The sequence below is a fragment of the Phoca vitulina genome, unplaced genomic scaffold, assembly GCF_004348235.1.
Source record: "Phoca vitulina isolate PV1807 unplaced genomic scaffold, GSC_HSeal_1.0 scaffold4, whole genome shotgun sequence".
In the NCBI taxonomy this organism is placed as follows: domain Eukaryota; kingdom Metazoa; phylum Chordata; class Mammalia; order Carnivora; family Phocidae; genus Phoca; species Phoca vitulina.
Window position 1 is genome coordinate 58588811 of NW_022589707.1, and position 20061 is coordinate 58608871.

General features: G+C 37.7%; 1 protein-coding gene across 1 annotated transcript in view; it reads left to right on the forward strand.

The window, feature by feature from the left end:
- Positions 1-20061, forward strand: part of COL28A1 (collagen type XXVIII alpha 1 chain) — a 157833-nt gene that overhangs the window by 21800 nt on the left and 115972 nt on the right. The window contains exons 9-11 of the mRNA XM_032401237.1: positions 3296-3340; positions 5944-5988; positions 7075-7128. Of these exons, the coding sequence (XP_032257128.1) occupies positions 3296-3340; positions 5944-5988; positions 7075-7128 (144 nt within the window). The remainder of the gene's footprint in view (positions 1-3295; positions 3341-5943; positions 5989-7074; positions 7129-20061) is intronic.

Genomic DNA, 20061 nt, shown 5'->3' on the forward strand with positions numbered 1-20061 from the left:
GAAGGAACCAGAAGTGGGGAGGAGTCAAGCGGGGGCAGGGCTGTAGGCTGTGGGCATGGGGATGAACTTGCACATGGACCTCTGAGGAATACCAAAATTCTTTCATTTTGTATTCCTTTTGAAGGTATACTTGTCGAAAAAGGAAGTTAGAACATTAGTAGGTTATTAGCTTAATGTATAACTTTCAACTATTTCAATACATGGTATGTAGGCCTCCCCTTGCACTCCTGCCCTGGGCCCTGCATATATTAGAGGTGAGTCTACATACAGGCAAATAAATATATCCCCAGTCACTGGAAATGTTAAGTGCCTGTTTCTTCATCTGTATAGAACTGGATTAATGTAGGCTTCCTTAATTTACAGGGTGGTTGGAGAATCAAATGGAATTATGGATGTGACAATGTATTATAAACTCTTTGCTTATCTATAAATGTAAGGTGCTATTACGAAGAGGCAGGGAACCAATGATAATACAGGAAAGTTAAGAAAGTTTCATGATTGTAAAATTGTCCTACATACAGTTGAAGAAAATTATCCAGGCCCCCCATCTTGATTTATAATATGAGCTACTCATGAACACTATATATATATTTACACACACACACACACACACACATATATATATTCATGTATATTTATATGTATGAAAAGACTCATTTAACCTTCTGGGAAATTACAGAATCACTGGTGGAGTTCTCATTTGGAAAATACAAGCTGTCAGAGTAAAGTGACCTCGAACCATTGACATTCAAACCAGAATTTCACCAGGAACAGCAACATCAGAAATCAGAGGCTGGAAACAGAGCTAATCTGTTCATAGCTTTCTGAAGCACTTGCTCTCTGAAACTGTGTAATTGTGACCATTCCACAGGGATTACTGAGCCCACCAAAAAAGAAAACGCCCTTGCAGAGGCAAATAACATGAGTACAATATTTTCATTGATGGAAGTCTGTCCCCAAAACAAATACTGTTCCTCAGGACCCTATAGCTAACAAATCTGTCTGGACAAATGGAATGTGAATCCTGGCCAAAAGAATTTTTTTGAGTGTATTTATGGTACTTTTCTGTTTTATATTTTGGCGCTTGACTCATTTTATTTCCACCCAACATTATTAAATTAATTGCTTTCTAATTGATTCCTCAAGAGTGATTTTCCATTTGCATTCAGAAATAAATGTTCACTTTGTTCGAAGTGAAATCTCAGTTTTTCCTGGGTCAGTCTGACTCAGTTTGATGTAGAGAGAGAACAGATTACTTTTGAACAGGGGCATAGCTGGATCAAGGAATTGTACCTCCCTCCTTCCTGCTCCCAATGCCAGCAACACCCATGTAGTACCCTAGGCTAGCGGAAAGTAACTTGCAGACCATGGCGGGTTGCCTTGTTCAGCGTTGGGTGGTTGATGAACATGGACTTGGGAATCTAACAGACTCAAGCCTGTGGTCATGGGCAAGCTGTTTAATCTCTCTGAACCTCCTTTTCCTCTCTCTCTCTAATCTAATATAATCTGTTGTGGGGATTAGCAGTAATGTAAAGGCTTTGGACTTTGGATCCCATGATTGGTGGTTACACTTGTTATTTCCCTTCTTAGAGCAGTGCTATTCCAAGCGTGGTCTGCCGACTGGCTGTCGGTCTGTGAACTGCTTGTTGGTATTTTGTGATGAGATAAAGCTCGCATCGGAATATAAATCCACTCTATCACTAAATACACTGTTCCGTTGACATTCATTTTTCACCGCGTGTCTTCTTTAATGGAGGCAGGGCACTGATGTTCACCGTAGTGCAAGTCTCTTAGGTCACTGTGTGGCGGTGCTTTGAGTAGCGTGCCTTACAGCACGTGGACGGTAAAGCAGCAGCAGAAACAGACGGTAGCGAGGGCACAGGGCTAGGAGTCACTGGCTAGCATGTACGTGCAAGGAACTCATTTAAGCTCTTCAGTTGAGTTGCCATATCTTAAAAATATGAATTGCTTTGGGGCAACATGGTCAGTGATATTGTAATAGTGTCCTATGGTTACAGATAGTAGCTACACGGTGGTGAGCAGAGTATAATGTATAGACAAGTTGTATCACTATGTTGTACACCTGACACTAATGTAACCCTTTGTGTCAGTTGTGCTCAAATAAAACATTTTGAAAAGGAATTGCCTTGAGGCTCAGAAAAAAAAAATATGAAAGCCCTTGAAAATTCTAACTTTAGTCATTTTTCTAATGGCCTTTGCTACCTTTTAGTTCTAATTATTCAAAGTCTTAGAAGTCTGATACAATGGATTAGTATTCAGAGGTCCCAATTCGCCTTCTACATGAGCACGTTACTTAACCTTTGGGATCACAAATCCTCAGTCTGTGAAATTGGGCTAATAATATCTACGTCAGATAGTTAACGGCAGCTTAACAGATTACGTCTGCAAAATAACATTGATCGTAAACTGTAAAGCATAATTTAAATGTTAGTTCTTTTTTTCATTGCTATTCCAGGAAAGGCAGGACAGGAGAGTGTGATGACGGGAAGTAACAGTGTGCTTGCCACCCTGCCCGTCCCCTCTTGCTAAGGCTTTTTTAAAAAATATTTTACTTACTTAACAGAGGGGGTGGGGCACAAGCAGGGGGAGCTGCAGAGGGAGAGGCAGAAGGAGAGACAGAGAGAGAGAGGAAGAAGCAGGCTCCCACTGAGCAGGGAGCCTGATGCGGGGCTCGATCCCAGGACCCTGGGATCATGACCTGAGCTGAAGGCAGACGTTTAACGACTGAGCCACCCAGGCGCACCGCCCCTCTGCCCAAGTCTTTATGGCTCCTTTCCCCATTAAGCCATGGCATGGTCTTAGGACCTTTTTCTTACTACTAACTGATCAAAGTTGGTACTCAGGATGGAGTATTGTGTTGTGGAAAAAATAGGGACTGTGAGTCTGAGCTACTTGATCAAGAGAAGTTATCTTGTTGAGTGTAAGTTTTCTCATCTCCAAAATAAAATTGTAAAACTGATCTCATTGAGCCATGATATGGATTCAAGCAAATCACACACACAAAAAGCATATGGTAGATGCTCAGTAAACCTTTGTTTCTTTCCTTTTAATTTCATCCACCTCTCAATAATGTTAAGCCTCACTAGGTGGTGTCGCGGATTTGATTCTGTTAAGTTAAGAATGACTCATGGATAAAATTTTTCAGAGTGCAATGCCCAAATAAACTTGTGTATAACCCATCAGGTTGCTTATGTCATAAGAAATCTTTTTTAAGAATCCTAACCCCGAATAACTGCAAATGCCTTCTTATTTATTTCATTTATTTATTTTTCAGGGGGAAAGTGGAGAATGTGGCAAACCAGGAATAAAAGGTGACAAAGTAAGGAACATGTTTTTAAAATGTTAACAGCTGTGATCCCTTTGGGGCTGAGTTTCCTGAAGAGGAAATTCCTGGGATGCATTACCTGGCTCACACTACTGCAGTTGGGAAGTTATTGGCTCCATTTTCACATCTGTAAAACATGAAGCAGAAAACAAAGCCATACCTAACTTTAGTTAATGGAGCCCCCATATGCCTTTCCTATGGACCTTTAAGATCTTGCTTTGTGGCACCCTAACCTTTGAGGCCAGGCCTACAGAATGTTATGGCGAAAAGAATAATTTAACCCGCAAAGTCAACTCAAGCTCCAATCAGGTAAAAATGGAATTTTTGTTTTCAGATGTAAACACTGACAGCAAGCACTTTCCAAAAGAGTGAAGAACTCTATGGGATAAGTTAACAAAATAATTATAAATAATGTGGCAGAACTAGGCAGAGACAGGGGTTCAAAATTTTGAAATTGCAGCAAGCCACAGGCAATTAGGTATTGTAGGTATTTACCTTTCGCTAAAAAATAAATATGAATAAAGTATTTAAACTGGAGACAACATTAAATATGTTAAGGAGTTCCTTAATGGACCAGAAATATACAGAGAGTACGTTTGAAGCCTAATGACAAAGGATCCAAAAACGTACAGAGTAAAAATAGTTTTCAGTGTATTTACGAACTATTAACAGCATGCTATCAAGATACTCAACTCTTTCCATATCTGTATTTTAATTATGGGAGAGAGCTAAGGAAAAAAAAAAAAAAACAGGCAAAAGGTGAAAAGCAGAGAATAAGATAATGACACCGGCCTATGTAACTAAGCATTTTAAATAGCTTGAGATTTTGTGAAAGTGTTTAAAGTACTGTGGAGTTAAAGTCCAGGTGGATCTGAAAAATGTAGGCTTGGTAATTATCTCTGGGCAAAATGAAACTGTAGTAATGAATAGATTCTGCCTGGAGGATAATTGAAAATGGGAGACGGGCACGGACTTGAAAATACAAAAGGAGGGACACAGAAGAACAAAAATGAAAAGTTAAACAGTAACTGTGAAAACTATTTGAAATGAAAATGGCTGACGATGAGTTAATATCATATTTCATTGACTAAGATGTCGGGGATTGTTAAATGCCCTATTATTTTCTGTGCCAAAAAAAAAGAAAAAGTGCTGCCAATTATAAACAGAAGATGCAATTGACTGTAAGACATATCTTAGTGTCAGAGATGTAAAAATCTGAAAAAAAAATGCATGTCTAGAGTCAATGAAATATAGTGTCCTTGACAGGAAGAGTTCATATAAGTTTATAAGTCAAACATACAAAGAACATGAAGAGACACAAGAGAGGGAATATAAATGGCTAATAAAAGAAAAAAAATCCAAATGTATTAGCAGTCAGATAAGTGAAATTAACATATTAAAATATTATTTCACTTGTCAAATTAGCAAACATTGAGACAATATATAATACTCAGCATTGATGCGGAGTCTGTAAGGTGAAGATGCACTCTCTCTACTCAGGGAGTAGGAATGGAAATCTGAACAAACTCTATGAAGGGAAGTTTTGCTTTTTCTTTCAATGTATGGTGTGAGCCACAAAAGAGAGTGAGAGAGCCTTGGATGTGCTCATCGTCTCTGTCTGTCATCCTCTTCCAGAACATCATCTTTAGGAGTCCATCAGAAGCAGGACATGATTTATACACAAAGATGTTCTTTATAATACTGTTTAAAAGAGTAATCATCAGAAATAATTTAAATGTCAATACTAGGGAAATAAAGTATGATAGATTCATATTCTTGAATATTATTCCATTTACTAAGAGTTTTTAATGACATGGAAAAACATTTTTGATACAATGGAAGACCAGATAAGAAGGGCACAAAGTTGTATATGCCCTTTAATCAAATTATTTATTTAGTTATTTTTCAAATTATTTAAAGAAATATAATTATTGCATAGGCCTAAAATGTTAATAGCAGTTGTTTCTGTGTGATTTTTTTCCCTGTTTTTTTTGCTTTTTTCTATAATTGCTAAGGTATGTCTGTTATAAACAGGTTGTATTTTGGTAAGAAAAAAAGGAAAATGTGTGAGAGACTAGACTATATTATATTCTCATAAAAATAAATTTTAAAGGGTTTCCTAGTTATGGAACATATTAAAATATTTTTTCTATTAAAAGAGGGTTGAGTATAAACACTGTTTTGTCAAGTTGTGTGTCTTGATGATGGGCAAAAGAGTGATCTAGACATCGTGGAAAATCACTAAATTGTCAATTGAACTGACTTTGCCTTGTTGGAAAGAAATAATATTCCACTAAGTGTACTGCTTTCTGAAGAATCTTAAGAAATAAATTCTTTACTCTGATCAAAATTTCAATATACAGGTGAAGGACTTACATCTAAAATGGTGTTTTCATGGAGTTTACTAAAGGAAAATTTGACCTCAAGTTGGCTTATTAACTAGGATCATTTTGTTAATAATGCATCCGTTGGCTTTGCTGTTTGGATAACCTGGGAAGATTAGCCATTACTGAGAACACATTCCCTTCTTCTCACCTAAAATCATTGCATTTGAAGATGGGTATTTAGAGCAACTTACCATTAATTTTATTCCACAGGGATCCTTAGGACCACATGGACCAAAGGGACCCAGAGGACTTCAGGTAAGGAGGCTAAACCAAATCTATGTCTGATTAGATTAGATTAAAATAATAGGATTAGAATCACCTAGGAAGCTCTTAAAACCCACTGTGCCCATTTGCTCTCTCTGCCAATTCAATCAGAATGTCTAAGGATTGAAGCCAGGCATCGGTACTTTTAAGGATTCCCAGGTGATTGCAATGTGCAACCAAGTTTGGAAATCACCGCCCTAATATTTTGAGTAACTAATTCAGGCTCTCCAAAGATAGGTACCGGCAGGTGAGTTTACTTAGTAGAGGGATAAAAGTTTAAAAATTCTGGTGTAGGAAGATAGATAAATCTAAAGCAATTACAAACAAGATGTAACTATTTTTGTTTTGCTACTGTAATGTAGTTGGAAGAACTATGCATTTTATCTAAATTACAGTATTTGTATTGTTCCATCATTATAAGTACTTAATGCTCGATAACATGGAATAATTCCTTAAGGCATTTAAGTTAAGCATACTCCATTGATTTCAAAAAATAATTTAGATCAGTTTTTTTTCCCCAGCCTGGGGACTCGCCTACTCTAAAGTTTTCATGGGGGGAGGGTGTGTATATGAGGAGTTACTTTCAGTATTTCAAAAAGTCTACTGAAAATTATAACTTGACCCAAGATTTCCTAGACAGCATCTAGTTAACCATCAACTCCTTTGCTTTGGCCTAGAATTGTATTGGGGCAGGGCAGTAACTCTGGTTATCACGGGGTCATTAGAAGCTCCAACTTTCAGTTACAAATGACTTAGATATTAAAAAAAAATTGTTGTTCATTCAAAATTTTTCACAAAGGGTGTCCAGCACAGGCATAAGGCTGGAAACACAGGCTTCGAAAGCAAACACCTTGTGAATAAATGTTTGCTCTCAGCTTAAGTACTATTTTAGAAGCTGCCTATTTGACATGAGCAATTTTATCTCATTCCATTTCTCAGTCACATGTAACCCTAACGTAAGTCCGAGATATATAGTCCGACTTCTAAACTCAGCATCTCTAGGGATCGTAATGAACGATTCATTCTTGGTTGGCCTTTTGTGTAGGGAACTAATTCTTGATTTTCACCTTGGAGCAGGGCATTAGTGGACCTCCAGGGGATCCAGGCCCGAAGGGATATCAAGGCAATAAGGTAATCATACCCTTTGATTAAAGATAGGCAGAGTGCCTTTCCCCTAGTGAGCTATAGTGATGTGTGTTTTTATTAAGCAGAAGTCAGTGGACTCTTCGAGGATGTAAATTTGGCAATACATAGCTTTATCATTTATTATTACATTATTATTATAATATTATATTATATTATTATATTATTCAAAGGCACATTATTAAATACGAGCCATTATTCAGAATCTTTGCAGTATTTCCTTCTTACTCCTGCTCTTTAGTCATTTTATGATTCACTAGAAACTGAAAAGTGTAACAAATCACTGTATTTCCCCATATGTGATGTCAACTCAATATATAGCTTATAAAAGAAGGAAATTTGTAACTGTCATGCCAATAAAAATCAAGCTTTTAAAAATCATTACAGGGGAGTAATCTCAACCATCAGTACCATGCTTGTAATGTTATTCCACGGATAACCAAGCAAGACAGCAGGAGGGGTTGAATAAGAGCCAAATAGAACTCAAAGATGCTATAGCTGGGATATTTAAAAGACCTGGTTATAAGGCTCTGTTTTCTAATGAAGGTGGCCATTAATTTGCTGAAAACAAGCTTTTTAGTACCTTTTAAACTCTTCTCAATGCTTAGTAAATATCATGGATATAGTAAATATCCCATAAATAGTGTCATTAGTGACTGGAGATCTGTGGGATTTGTGGTAGCAAGAACAGCAGAAGGTGCCATCCCCAATGGACCCTAGATAAAGCCAGTCCTTTAAGGGAGCTATCAAATCGAAGCTGTGGGGAGCAGTTGGGCTATGTGAGTGTTCTTTTTCCAGAGAGAGGAAAGAGAGTGACAAGTATAGTATTTTTAACGAGATAATGACAATATGTGATTTCCCAGGCCACTTTTAATTGGCAAATTAAAATAGAATGAGCTTCTTAGCGGGAGCGTGCTTAAGCTTCATCTGGGGAAACTGCCTTTTCCAGTCCTTGCCTATGATTAATTTTCTCTGGGGAAGAGAAATGTATCTCTTGAATACTGAGTAGAAGTTTTTATAAAATTGCTTTGGCTGTGGATAAGATCCTGAAGCGAGAAAAAAAATATTTTGATAGTCCACGCTTTTTTCTAGGATTCTTTGGTTACCTAAGATGATAATTTTCATATTTGTGAAAAAAGAGGCTTAAAATCAGGGATCGGGGTTGGAGTTTGCAACAGTGATAGAATTATAGAATGTTTGAGCTGCCAGGGATGTTAGAGATCATACTGGCCCAAAGTTTTCATTTTGGAAAATGAGAAGTGAAATCTGGATATCACATGGCTTGCCTGAGACAGAGGCACAGTGAGACTCATCAGCTTTGGAGAGTACCCATGGAGGGCTGGGAGCAGGGCAGGTAGCTTTGGGAGATGGTTAGTGGCAGTCCATCAAAAGGTGTCATCATTTGCTCACTTCTATTCATGTCTCATACAATTACTATTTAGTTTTTTTTTTTAACATAAACTTATGTATGTATGTATATATTTATTTATTTATTTTTAAGATTTTCTTTTTATTTGAAATCCAGAGTTAGAGAGAGCACAGAGAGGGAGAGGGAGAATCAGACTCCCTGCTGAGCAGAGAGCCCAATTTGGTGCTCGATCCCAGGACCCTGAGATCATGACCTGAGCTGAAGGCAGACACTTAAATGACTGAGCCACCCAGGCACCCAACAGAAAGTTATTTAAACAAAATTTAGCTTTTAATTCCAACAGTGCATTAAGTCTTAGAATAAATATAGTTGAGTGTTTAGGGGAAGTTACAATTTTCTGAGGTAATAACATTTCATGCTTGACTTTCACATCATCCTAAGTATTTGAATACTTTTCATGAATTTTCCAAGGTCTTCTTTAAAAAAAATTTTTTTTAAATTGTGGTTAAGGGGGTACCAGGGTGGCTCAGTTGGTTAAGTGTCCAACTCTTGGTTTCAGCTCAGGTCATGATCTCAGGGTCATCAGATTGAGCCCAGTAGGGCTCCACATTCAGTGTGGAGTCTGCTTGGGATTCTTTCCTTCTGCCCCACCCCCCCTCAAATAAAATAAACAAACAAAATCTTAAAAAAAAAATTATGGTAAAGGATACATAATATAAAATTACCACTTGGGTTTTAATCACAAAATTCACTGCCAGGTGAATACACAAAGCTCATTGAATTGAAAGATGTCAATTTCTAGAAAACGTTCTGGGTTGCTGGGAGCAAATGAAGTGGGAGTGGGTTTTTCTTTTTCCTTCTAGTAATATTTCTGGTTTAAGGTCACAAATTTAGTAGTCTCTTGACTCGTACTTCAAGACTATTATTAATTTCTACCTCTCTTTGGATCTGTCAACCAGAGATACATATTGCATTGATCATTAAAATTTTTTAAAATTTTATACATTTATTAGTATATCATCTTAAAAGCCAGGTTTCCAGGAATGATTTCATCTTGGGTCTCAGAATGTACTTCTACATCTTGAAGACTTAGTATACTCTTTTTTCCTCAATCTGGAAATAATACGTTTATAATGATATTTCTTTTCATACATTACCATTTTATTATAAAATGTTTTTAAGAAATTGCTATTGCAAATTGTGCAAAAAATTCCCTCAGACCTAGTAATTCTGTATTTTCTAATGAGCACAGGGAGGATTATTTATTTTGAAACTTCTATAATAATCGATAACATTTATTGTATATTTATTATGTACAGATATATAGTTCTAAATACTCACTTAACATAATACCACCTTTTGAGGCATGATCTAGTCTTAACCCCATGATACAGATTAGGCTACTCAAGGAAAGAGAGGTTAAGCAATGGGTTCAAGACTGTATAGTTAGTAAGGGATAGAGCCAGGATTCAAACCCAGCCAGTCTGCTCTTAACCACCATAGTATATTTATCTCCTTAGGAATATTGCTGAATTTCCTGAGTAGTTGACCTGAGATAAATGCATTTCTTTTGGACAGTATGGAAATTACATCTGTCCCCCTTCTCTTGTACTCTGGCTGGAAACAATAGTCTGTTGAGAAGTGCATTTCTATTTGGTTATAATGTTCTGAGGCCACTTCAGCCTCCCCCATATATGAAGGTCATGCAGTGACATTCCTAAGAAGAACATCCCATCAGTCTCTAAAACCAATTAGCATCATAATCATACAAGGGCCTTATCCCTGGGACCAAATGGAAAATGCTATAACCCTGGAGAGAGCACGGTGCTCTATCTGAGTAAAAATTGAGTACCTAAAGAGCCCTACACCGACTTCCAAGGGTTATTGTGATGGTTCAGTTACAATCCCATCTGGTCCTAGAATGGGGCCTCTCATAACTAGAAAAAATGGCTCAAGATTGGCAGGGCTTTCAAATCACAGAGAACAAGTTACAAAATTAGTTTTGTACAAATAAACACAGTAGAATGCTGGGTGTGCCAAACCCACATTAGGTAATTTTTGCCATTTCTTGATGTCTTTCTGAGGTTATTTTGGAAGGGTGTTTCTTCTCAAATCTCATGCACATCAGCTCTTTCCAAGACCCTCTTTGTTCTCCTGGGAGGAGGGCAAGCTCACTGTGGCATGAGCAGAAAATAGCTTGTTACATGGAGTATCCTAGTACAAGAGCTTTCGTGCTAGGGCCAAAGAGCACTAGGAAATAGCCCTGATACGCTTTCCCAAGTCAAAGTACCACATATTAATCCTCCAACAATTAAAAAGACCATGATATTATATTCTGTATTAACTCATCTTAATGGATGAATTACCTCACTTCTCATAACCTCTTCCATTGTTTTACTCCAGGGCATTCATATATTTCCTACAGGGTTTTTCTCCCCTAAGATTTTTCTTCTTGTACTACACACAAGTGTGAGAAACTCAAAGTCCTTTTATATATGAGACTTTGTCTTAACTCACTTTTACTTCTGAGATGTAAAACAAAAACAAAAACAAAAACAAACCCACAGAGAGATAGCACCAGTCTTGTCTAGTTTAATAAATAGATATGGTGAGGGTAAATAATCTCCAGTGAATCAAGCATTAACCCATCCATCCAAAATGGACAAAGGACCTCGTATCCATGAATAAATGGAACCTATGCTTCAAGAAGAGTGAGGGCAAATTAAATAGTTAAACCACTCCATGGTTCTGCACCACACCATGATTCTTCGACACCCTATTCCTCCTTCTCCAACTCTGTCAAGGTTTCATCTCATTTCTTGAGATTTCCAAGCACAGTATGTATTTTTCAAGTAGCTGGTATTCTTTGGAAGAAGTCAAGTAAATAAGAACTAAATGTACAAATCCTAAAGTTGAAACTTAGTAAACACCTCTACAAAACATCCTGTTTTTTTCAAAATGCCCTATGAAAAGAGGTTGATTTTAAAAAGAGGGCTGTTGTAACCTTTGTAATAGCTACTGCGAAAGCCCATGCACAGATTTTTGGTAGCTGGTAGTTTCCTGTTAGCTTCCATGCATTATACCTTTAAACATTGCTAGCCTTGTTTCAGCTATGAACCATTGGTAAGAGAATTGGACAAATATGGGCAGGTCCTTCACTGTTTAAAAAAGAAAATCCAAGGCAGAAGATCCAGTGACAATGGGTCAGGAGCACCACTGTGACATCTGAGAGAAAAAATTATTATATGCAACAAAGAAGGATTTGTTGAATGAATGGGTGGATGAGTATTTAAATGGAATGAGTTGTTGACAGTATCCTACTGTAGAGAAGTCAAACAGGCAAGAGCCTAAAAGAGTCATTTATCTTTTTGTCAACTTTGAAGTTATTGGAAATCTTTAAGGGAGCAGTTCTGATAGAGAGATTGGGGACGTGACAAAGGAGAAGGATACAATAGCCAGGAATTCTGACCGTTCTTCCAGGATATTGGGATAATAAAGGGAAACAGGACAGTGTTGACATAACCCATCAAAAGCTTCTTGTGCATTTAATAATCTAATGTGTTCTTATACTTCCACTTTAAAAAAAAAAAGATTTTATTTATTTATTTTAAAGACAGACAAGGGCAGAGGGAGAGGGAAAAACAGACTCCCCACTGAGCAGGGAGCCCGACATGGGGCTCGATCCCAGGACCCTGGGATCACGACCTGAGCCGAAGGCAGATGCTTAACAGACTGAGACACCCAGGTGCCCCTGTACTTCCACTTTTTTCTAAGAGAGGCAAGAAGACTTGGGACTCTTTTTTTTTTTTTTACAGTTTCAAATATACAACTTAGAGTCTTATGTTTTCTATAATATCACTATTGTTGCTGGAACAGAATCATCATTAATGAAGATTTAGTAGTTTTAAAAATACATTCTTGTTTTGTTCATTAAATACTTGATTCGACTCAACATTAGCTTAGCAGCTTTAGAAGGTCAACTTACTAAACGTATCTAATATTTCAGTTATGGTTTGGAAATAATTCAACACCACACATACAAACAACTATGAAGAATTTTAAACTTCCTCCTCAAACAAGCATGCTGTGTAGTTTTATTTCAGCTCTCAACACAATTCAAAAACCTAAGAATCTCCTGACATCATGATGTTGCTTTCAACTGTAAAAAAAATCATGATTTGAAATAGGGTATAATTCCTTATAACTTGATGGGAAGCAAACTGGGTGAAACATACCTAGACATCAACAATTCCTAGGGTGGAATAATTAATCAAAGAGAAAAGTTTTTTAAGTTCACGGCTCTCTTAACAGAATGACTATTTTTTTTTGCTTCACGTAAAGCATTTTAAGTCAGGGTACTTGAACGTGTCAGCTTTTCCAACGGTCCCAAACCAATGATGGGCCTTCTGGTTTCCCGGGCAGCTAACAACTTTGAACAAGGTTGTGACTGCTCAGTGGATAGCGGTGTAAAGGGAAGAATCCCTTTACAATTTTAATTATAAATATCGGTTGAATGAAGATTGGAGCCAAGCTGCCAAACTATGTGAATGTTTTCTCTTCAGAGATGTCAAAGTTTAAATGTTATTTCTGTCCTGGGCTTAATTAAAGGGAAAAAATCATGAGTAATCCAGCAATTGTTGTGGAGAGGGCTTTGACCTACATGCACATCTGCCCACCAGGACTCTAAATGAGCTTATTAACTCATTTGACAAGAGACAACTGATAGTGACAACTTGAAATGGCTGCCAGAACATGTGGGATGTCAGCCAATGGCTTCAAGGCAGATGATTTTCGTTCCCAAATCTCCGATGCATATGGTTCTCAGCAGGAGGGGTAGACTGTGTGTGTGTGTGCATGCAAGCATGTGCGCACACGTGAGCAGAGACTGCCAAGGTAAAAACTCTGATGAATCAAGAAACCCCAAAATGCTGCTAATGTAAAGGTGCTGAGTCTAACCCACATGCCCAGTCAAGCTGGGCACTAACATGGAACTGAATCAGTTACTGCAGGGTCTTCGGAGGGATGTCAGAATTAAAAAAAAAAAAAGAAAAAAATCCCATCAATATCCCCAATTCAAGTAAATTGCAATAGCATCGCAACAGGGAATATTAAGTTTATTCCAAGGGTAAGGCTTTTTTATTGTGGTAAAAGTCCAAGGAGTGTCGACCAGAGCTGAGATTCTTAAAAGCTCTCCTGATGGGCTGCTAAGCAGTCCTTCCTTTTAGGGATAATGACATACAATTCCTTAGATTTTATTAAATATGATGAAGTATGACTTTCCTGGTAGGTTGGCCATATGAATGTCATTTTTACGGGTTAAAATATTATCAACTTCATGTGGTTTAACCTAATAACAATCAAGAAAATGAGTTGTGTTACTAAAATCTGGTATACTACTACAATTTTCACTACATGTTCACTGATTTTTTGTTATTATGGAGTTTTTTTCTTCTTTGGAAAGCATAAATAGGTGGATTTATGGTCTTTTCTCTTACCCAAGTAGATGGTATTCAAAACAGATTGCAGTTGGGGATTTGAAATAATGATGGTTTAAAACTCAGTGCAGTTGGTTAGTAACTGATTTATATGTAGACCAAGATTATGTGATCACAGTATTGACGATTATAATTTACATTATCCTTACCACTAATTTAGTGACAACACTGATCCAGGTAGACTTAAATGCCTGAAATGACATGTGAATTGGCTTGTAAAAGTATATTTTCTTTCGGCTTGCATTTTATTTTAGAGATCCTTTGTCTTCATATGGTGGATCTTCCACAGTGGGTAGATTCTAACTATTTGACTTTTGTGTTTTCATCCTATAACAAAGATAGGAATTTAGTCTGCGATCAAGTGATTTTTGAACTCATTCAAGAAAAGAACTGAAAAGTCTCAAGAGGCAGTCTGGCACAGTGGTTAGGGCACTGGCTCTAAAACCAGACAGCTGGGGTTCAAAGCCAGCCCTATATTGTATTAGCTCTGTGATTTGGGCAAGTTACTTATCCTCCCTAGGCCTCAGTTTTCTCATTCATGTAATGGGTTAATAGTACCCTCCTCTTAAGAGTTGTTTTGAAGATTATATGAGTTAATCATAGTAAGTGCCATATGTGTTGATAATAATTAAGCAGCTAAGTATTTTGACAACGCTTTTTTATAATGTAGAAAAAGTCTAGGCTGAAATGTTTTCTAAAATAAGCCACTTATAACACTTCAATGAAACAAGAGAAATTAGGTACTAAAAATAGAGCTTGATTTAGCAAGTATTTGATAGATGTTAGTTTCCTGCCTCCCAACACTGGCTTCTTTCTCCCCTCCCCCCTAAAAAAGTACCTTTCTTGACTTTTCTCCCAAACCTTTGTCTGAAGTCATCACTGCATTGAGTTTCAGCTAAGACTGGATCTTGGCCCTACTCAAATCATTCTGCACCTATCCTTCAAATCTTATTTTAAGCAGCACGATCATCCACCATTTTCCTCCATTTTGAAAGTATGAGAATATTTGTCAGAAGACTTAAGATATTAAAGTTGATGCTATACTTATTTGGGAAGTGATAAAAAAAAGAAGTTGCTAAAATGTCTTTTCTAATGTTAAGACCCCAAAGTATGATTAAATTGTTCATAATCGTGGGGCGCCTGGGTGGCTCAGTTGGTTAAGCAACTGCCTTCGGCTCGGGTCATGATCCTGGAGTCCCGGGATCGAGTCCCACATCGGGCTCCCTGTTCAGCAGGGGGTCTGCTTCTCCCTCTGCCCTCTTCCCTCTCGTGCTCTCTGTCTCTCATTCTCTCTCTCTCAAATAAATAAATAAAATCTTTAAAAAAAAAATAAATTGTTCATAATCGTATTATTCAAGAAAAAGTAAATTTCTGCCCTCAAAAAATTCAGTCTTGGACAACCATTCGTTATTTGTTATCTTAGGGCAAGGAAAGATGTTGACTTTGGTTAGAGCTGGTGCCAGGAATAAGGCATGTTGTGTTTCTCCAGCTGAACTTCCCATACAGTGTAATCTTGGGCCATCTATTGGGAATTCATTATTCCTTCAGCTGAAAAAAAAAATGTTTAATTTTATCTGGGTAAGTTTGCAGGAGAAACTGTGTATAATAGGTATTTGATATCACTATGTAATTTATATATAGCTGCTCTTGGTTGAAAACCTAACTAAATCAGATGGAACTCCAAAGGAGCATTTCCAGATTCTCAACTCCCCCTAGCTAAGACCTGTTTTGTTTCCTGTTTCCTCCAGCAGCTAGCTTGGCACCTGTTCCGAAGTTGCTGCTTGGTAAATGTTTGCTGCCTGGATGGTTGAGTGAATGTTATCAATTAGCTAAGCACTGACAGTGCAAAGCTGAGCAAAGTCACATGGCATCCTCCCCACAATCTAGGGGAAGACATATTAACTAAATACAAAGTTATAATGAATACTGAGAAAAAGAAGAAAATGGTGCTATCAGTACGTCTAGGATAGGAATTTAACCTGATCAGAGAAGCATTCTCTGAAGCCGTGCTGCTTAAAGTAAGATTTGAAGGATGAATAAGGGTTGACCAGGAAAAAAGGGAGGTAAGAACATCCCATATAGATAGAATAGCATGTGCTAAGATCCTGCAGCAGAAGGGAGCCTGGCAAGTACAAGGAACTGAACAAAGGCCAATGCTGCTAGGGTGGCGAATGAAGAAGCAACTAGTTTCAGAAGGGACTGGAAAGCCCATGGGACCACACCATGCAGGGGCTCACAGGTCTTTTAAGAAGCTCTGTCTTTCCACTTGGCACAAAGGGAAGGGCCTTGAATGGTTTCACTCAGATTAAAAATAAAACTAAAATTAAGGGGTGCCTGGGTGGCTCAGTTGTTTAAGCGTCTGCCTTCATCTCAGGCATGATCTCAAGGTCCTAGGATCAAACTCCATGTCGGGCTCTATCTAACGGTCCTGGGATTGAGGTCCACGTCGGGCTCCCTGCTCAGGAGGGGAGCCTGCTTCTCCCTCTCCCCACTGCTCGGGCTCTCTCTCTTGCGATCTCTCTCTCTCTCTCAAATAAATAAATAAAATCTTTAAAAAAAATTTTTTTAAATAAAATCAAACTAAAATTAAAAGATTGCGCTGGCGGCAGTGGGGGAATAAATTAAAGTGTGCTACAATGGATGTGTGTACGGTAATAAAGACTTTGTTGTTGTCTAAACAAGAGGTGATATTAATTTGAGGTAGACTGAAGAGGCATAGTAGAGGAATAAAGAGGTAGATGGATTTGAAAGAGATTTAGAAGACATATGGAAAAGCGGTGGCGATGCATTACACATGGTGGGTAAGGGAGTGAGAGGTGTCAAGAATGACTCCTTCTTCTGTCTTGACTCATGGAGGGATTGTGGTGCTCTTCCCTGAAACAGAGAATGCTGGAAGATGATCAGGTCTGTGAGGGGGAGAGTAGGAGTTTGTCTTTGGAGATGATGAGTTCCTTTTGAAATTCTCTTTCCTGACTTCTATCACACTATTTTTGGGAGTTCCCATTTCTTTTTCTCAGCCACTGCCTTCCTTAACTCCCCACAAGACATTTGTGTGTTCTTCTACTCCCACCCCACTTAATTGTTGGTACTCTCCATGGTTCTGACCTAAGCCTCTGGCCTCCTCAAACACTGTTCAATACAGTAGCCACATGTGATTACTGAGCCCTTGAAATGTGGCTAGTCTAAATGGAGATGTGCTATAATTGTTAAATACACATAGGATTTCAAAGACATGTGTTAAATAATAAATAAAATCATTAATAAGATTTTTATATTATATATTGAAATGATAATATTTTAGATATATTGAGTTAAGTAAAATATGTTATTACTTTCTTAATGTGGCTACTAGAAAATTTAAAATTACATATGTGGCTCATTGTATATTTCTAGTGGATGGTGCTGCTCTAGACAGTGACTCTATTGTCGCCTTATTCTTGTCCACTTGAGCCCACAGAGCTGCTTATTGTCCCCAGAAATTTTCACATCATTTTATGCTTCATACTCTTTCCTTTTCCTGAACTTTTGTTCCTCTTCTTTTCTACCAGATTAGATATGATTTCTACTTTTTTTGTTCGGAGCAAATATCTCCTCTACTATACGAAACTTTTCCAGTTCCTTAAGGTAGAATCAAACATTTCTGCATCTGAGTCTTACATCCTCTCTTAATACCTTTATTATAGCTAATTCACATGCTTGTATTTTCTTTTATATTCATTTATCTCTCCAGACAGATTGTAAGTGTCTACAAAGTGCAGGTGTAATCTGGTTTATGTCTATAATTATGTAACTGGGTACTCAGTGCCAGGGTGGTGCTCAATGAAAGTCTGGTGAATAATAATTGAATCTACACATATTAAACAGCTATCATGTGACTACTTGTGACTTAGATGTTTTATAGACAATATCTTGCATCCTCTCAGCAGCCCTGCAAGGTAGATATAATTATCCTCATTTTGCATATGGGGATCTTGCAAAAGCTCAAACTGTTAGTAAATTATAGAGCCAGGATTCAACTAGATTGAATGAAAAAAAGCCATTTTCTTTTTCTGATTCTGTGCATGCTGAAAAATGGATTAAAAAGTGGTGATTACATCCCACATCATAAAATAGGGAAAAAAATACCCATTCCCTAAGATTATTAGAAGATTAAGTGACATAATGTATATAAAGTATCAGGGCAGTGCTTGGAAATACTAGGTTTTATTAGACATTGGTTTCCTTCAATGTTGAGACCCATAGCATAGGCATCTTTAATTTCTGAGGAAATGGTGGTTTTCCTAACTTCCTCAATGTCCCTACCTATTCTTATACTCATTTGGAGGTCATGAGAAACAGACCCCCCCAGGGCCATCCACTTTAACTCAGTCCTCTTTGGATATGCCTCTGATGGTTAAAGAAAGTGAAGTAGAGAAATAACAAGTAGCACTAGGGCCATTCAACCTCTCTCTGTGTGCTTTTGCTTCCTGGTGAATGTTGGGGTAGGAATAATGGGCTATGTGGCCTTGGTGAACTTCCAAAAAATCATTGTGAGTAGAGTGCTGATTCTTCTCTTCCTGTTCTGTCTTACACAGTGATGGTATGTTACAATCAAGACCATTTCCTTTACCATCTGGGGAATCTTTGTAGGAAAGGGAAAAGAGAAATATGAATGGGATAAACATTAATTGTAGGCCAATGTGATCTGTAGGCCTTATGTTGAGATGCTAAGCTCCTTAGAAATAAATTTAAACAACTGAAAGGTAAAGATATGTTATTACTGAGCTGTGCTGAGGTAAGGGAAAGTGATCCCTCTATAACCTTCAGATCCCTGTACCTTCTCTAAAAAGGCAGTATTGAGAAATTGCTCAGTGACTATTGGTGCTTGACCAAAGCTAAAGGAAGCTCATGGATTTAAGGGTAAGACAGTTGCTTCGGAAGCTCATGGGTTTGAGAGCAAGACAATTGCTTCTCCTATTGATTTTCCTGATTCACATATTTCAAGTTAACAAGAGAACCAATTCCTTGTCCTCATTTAGAGGAAACCTTCTTACCAACCTGTGCTCTTGTTTGTTTTAGATCAAACATACAAAAAAGTACAAGTAGGGCAGAGCTTCCACTACTTAAAAAACTCGAGGTGCCTGGGTGGCTCAGTCATTAAGCGTCTGCCTTCGGCTCAGGTCATGATCCCAGGGTCCTGGGATCGAGCCCCGCATCGGGCTCCCTGCTCCGCGGGAAGCCTGCTTCTCCCTCTCCCACTCTCCCTGCTAGTGTTCCCTCTCTCGCTGTGTCTCTCTGTCAAATAAATAAATAAAATCTTAAAAAAAAAAAAAAAACTCAAATTCTCCTTCAAATATATACTATGTATATATAACATAACATAATATTTAAAAGCCTTCTGATCCATTACAGAACTAAATAATATAAAAGGGGCAGGGAATGAATAGAATAAGGAACTTAGGGTCTTATGTTATTATTATTTTAATGGTGTGTTTTATCTCTTAAGCTAGTCCTTTGAGGTTAGGGACAATGTCATAAACTTCTCTGTATTTACTTCATTACTGCCCACAGAGTAAGTGCTTGGTGTTCCTTTGCCGAGCGATGGAAACCGTCACCCACACGCAGTATAACTGACAAGATTGTGGCACAGAAAGTTGTAAGGAAAAGTTTCTTGGAAGTGAAAATTTGGAATCTAAATTAAGAAACTGAATATTCTCTAGCACTTAAACTTTGAGATCAAGAAAACAGCTTCACATCTGGGAGAACCTTTATGTCTGATATTATTTGTGGAGAAATCCTGTGGCCAAGAACACGTGACCGATAAGAAGGGCAATTATCTGGCTACTCCAGAAAATTTAATATACATAGAAAAATAAGTACAACTTTGAATTTTAAAGGGAAAATTCAAGTTGATTTATCTGCCATATTGACTTATACTTAAAAGAATGAACTGAAGTTACCTTCAGATCCAATCCACTCAAATGCCAAGGCATCCTAAACTCTCACAATTAACTGATTTTGAGACAGGTTTTCTTTGTTATGATTTTAGGGAGCTGATTTGACTCTGACCCTTCTTCT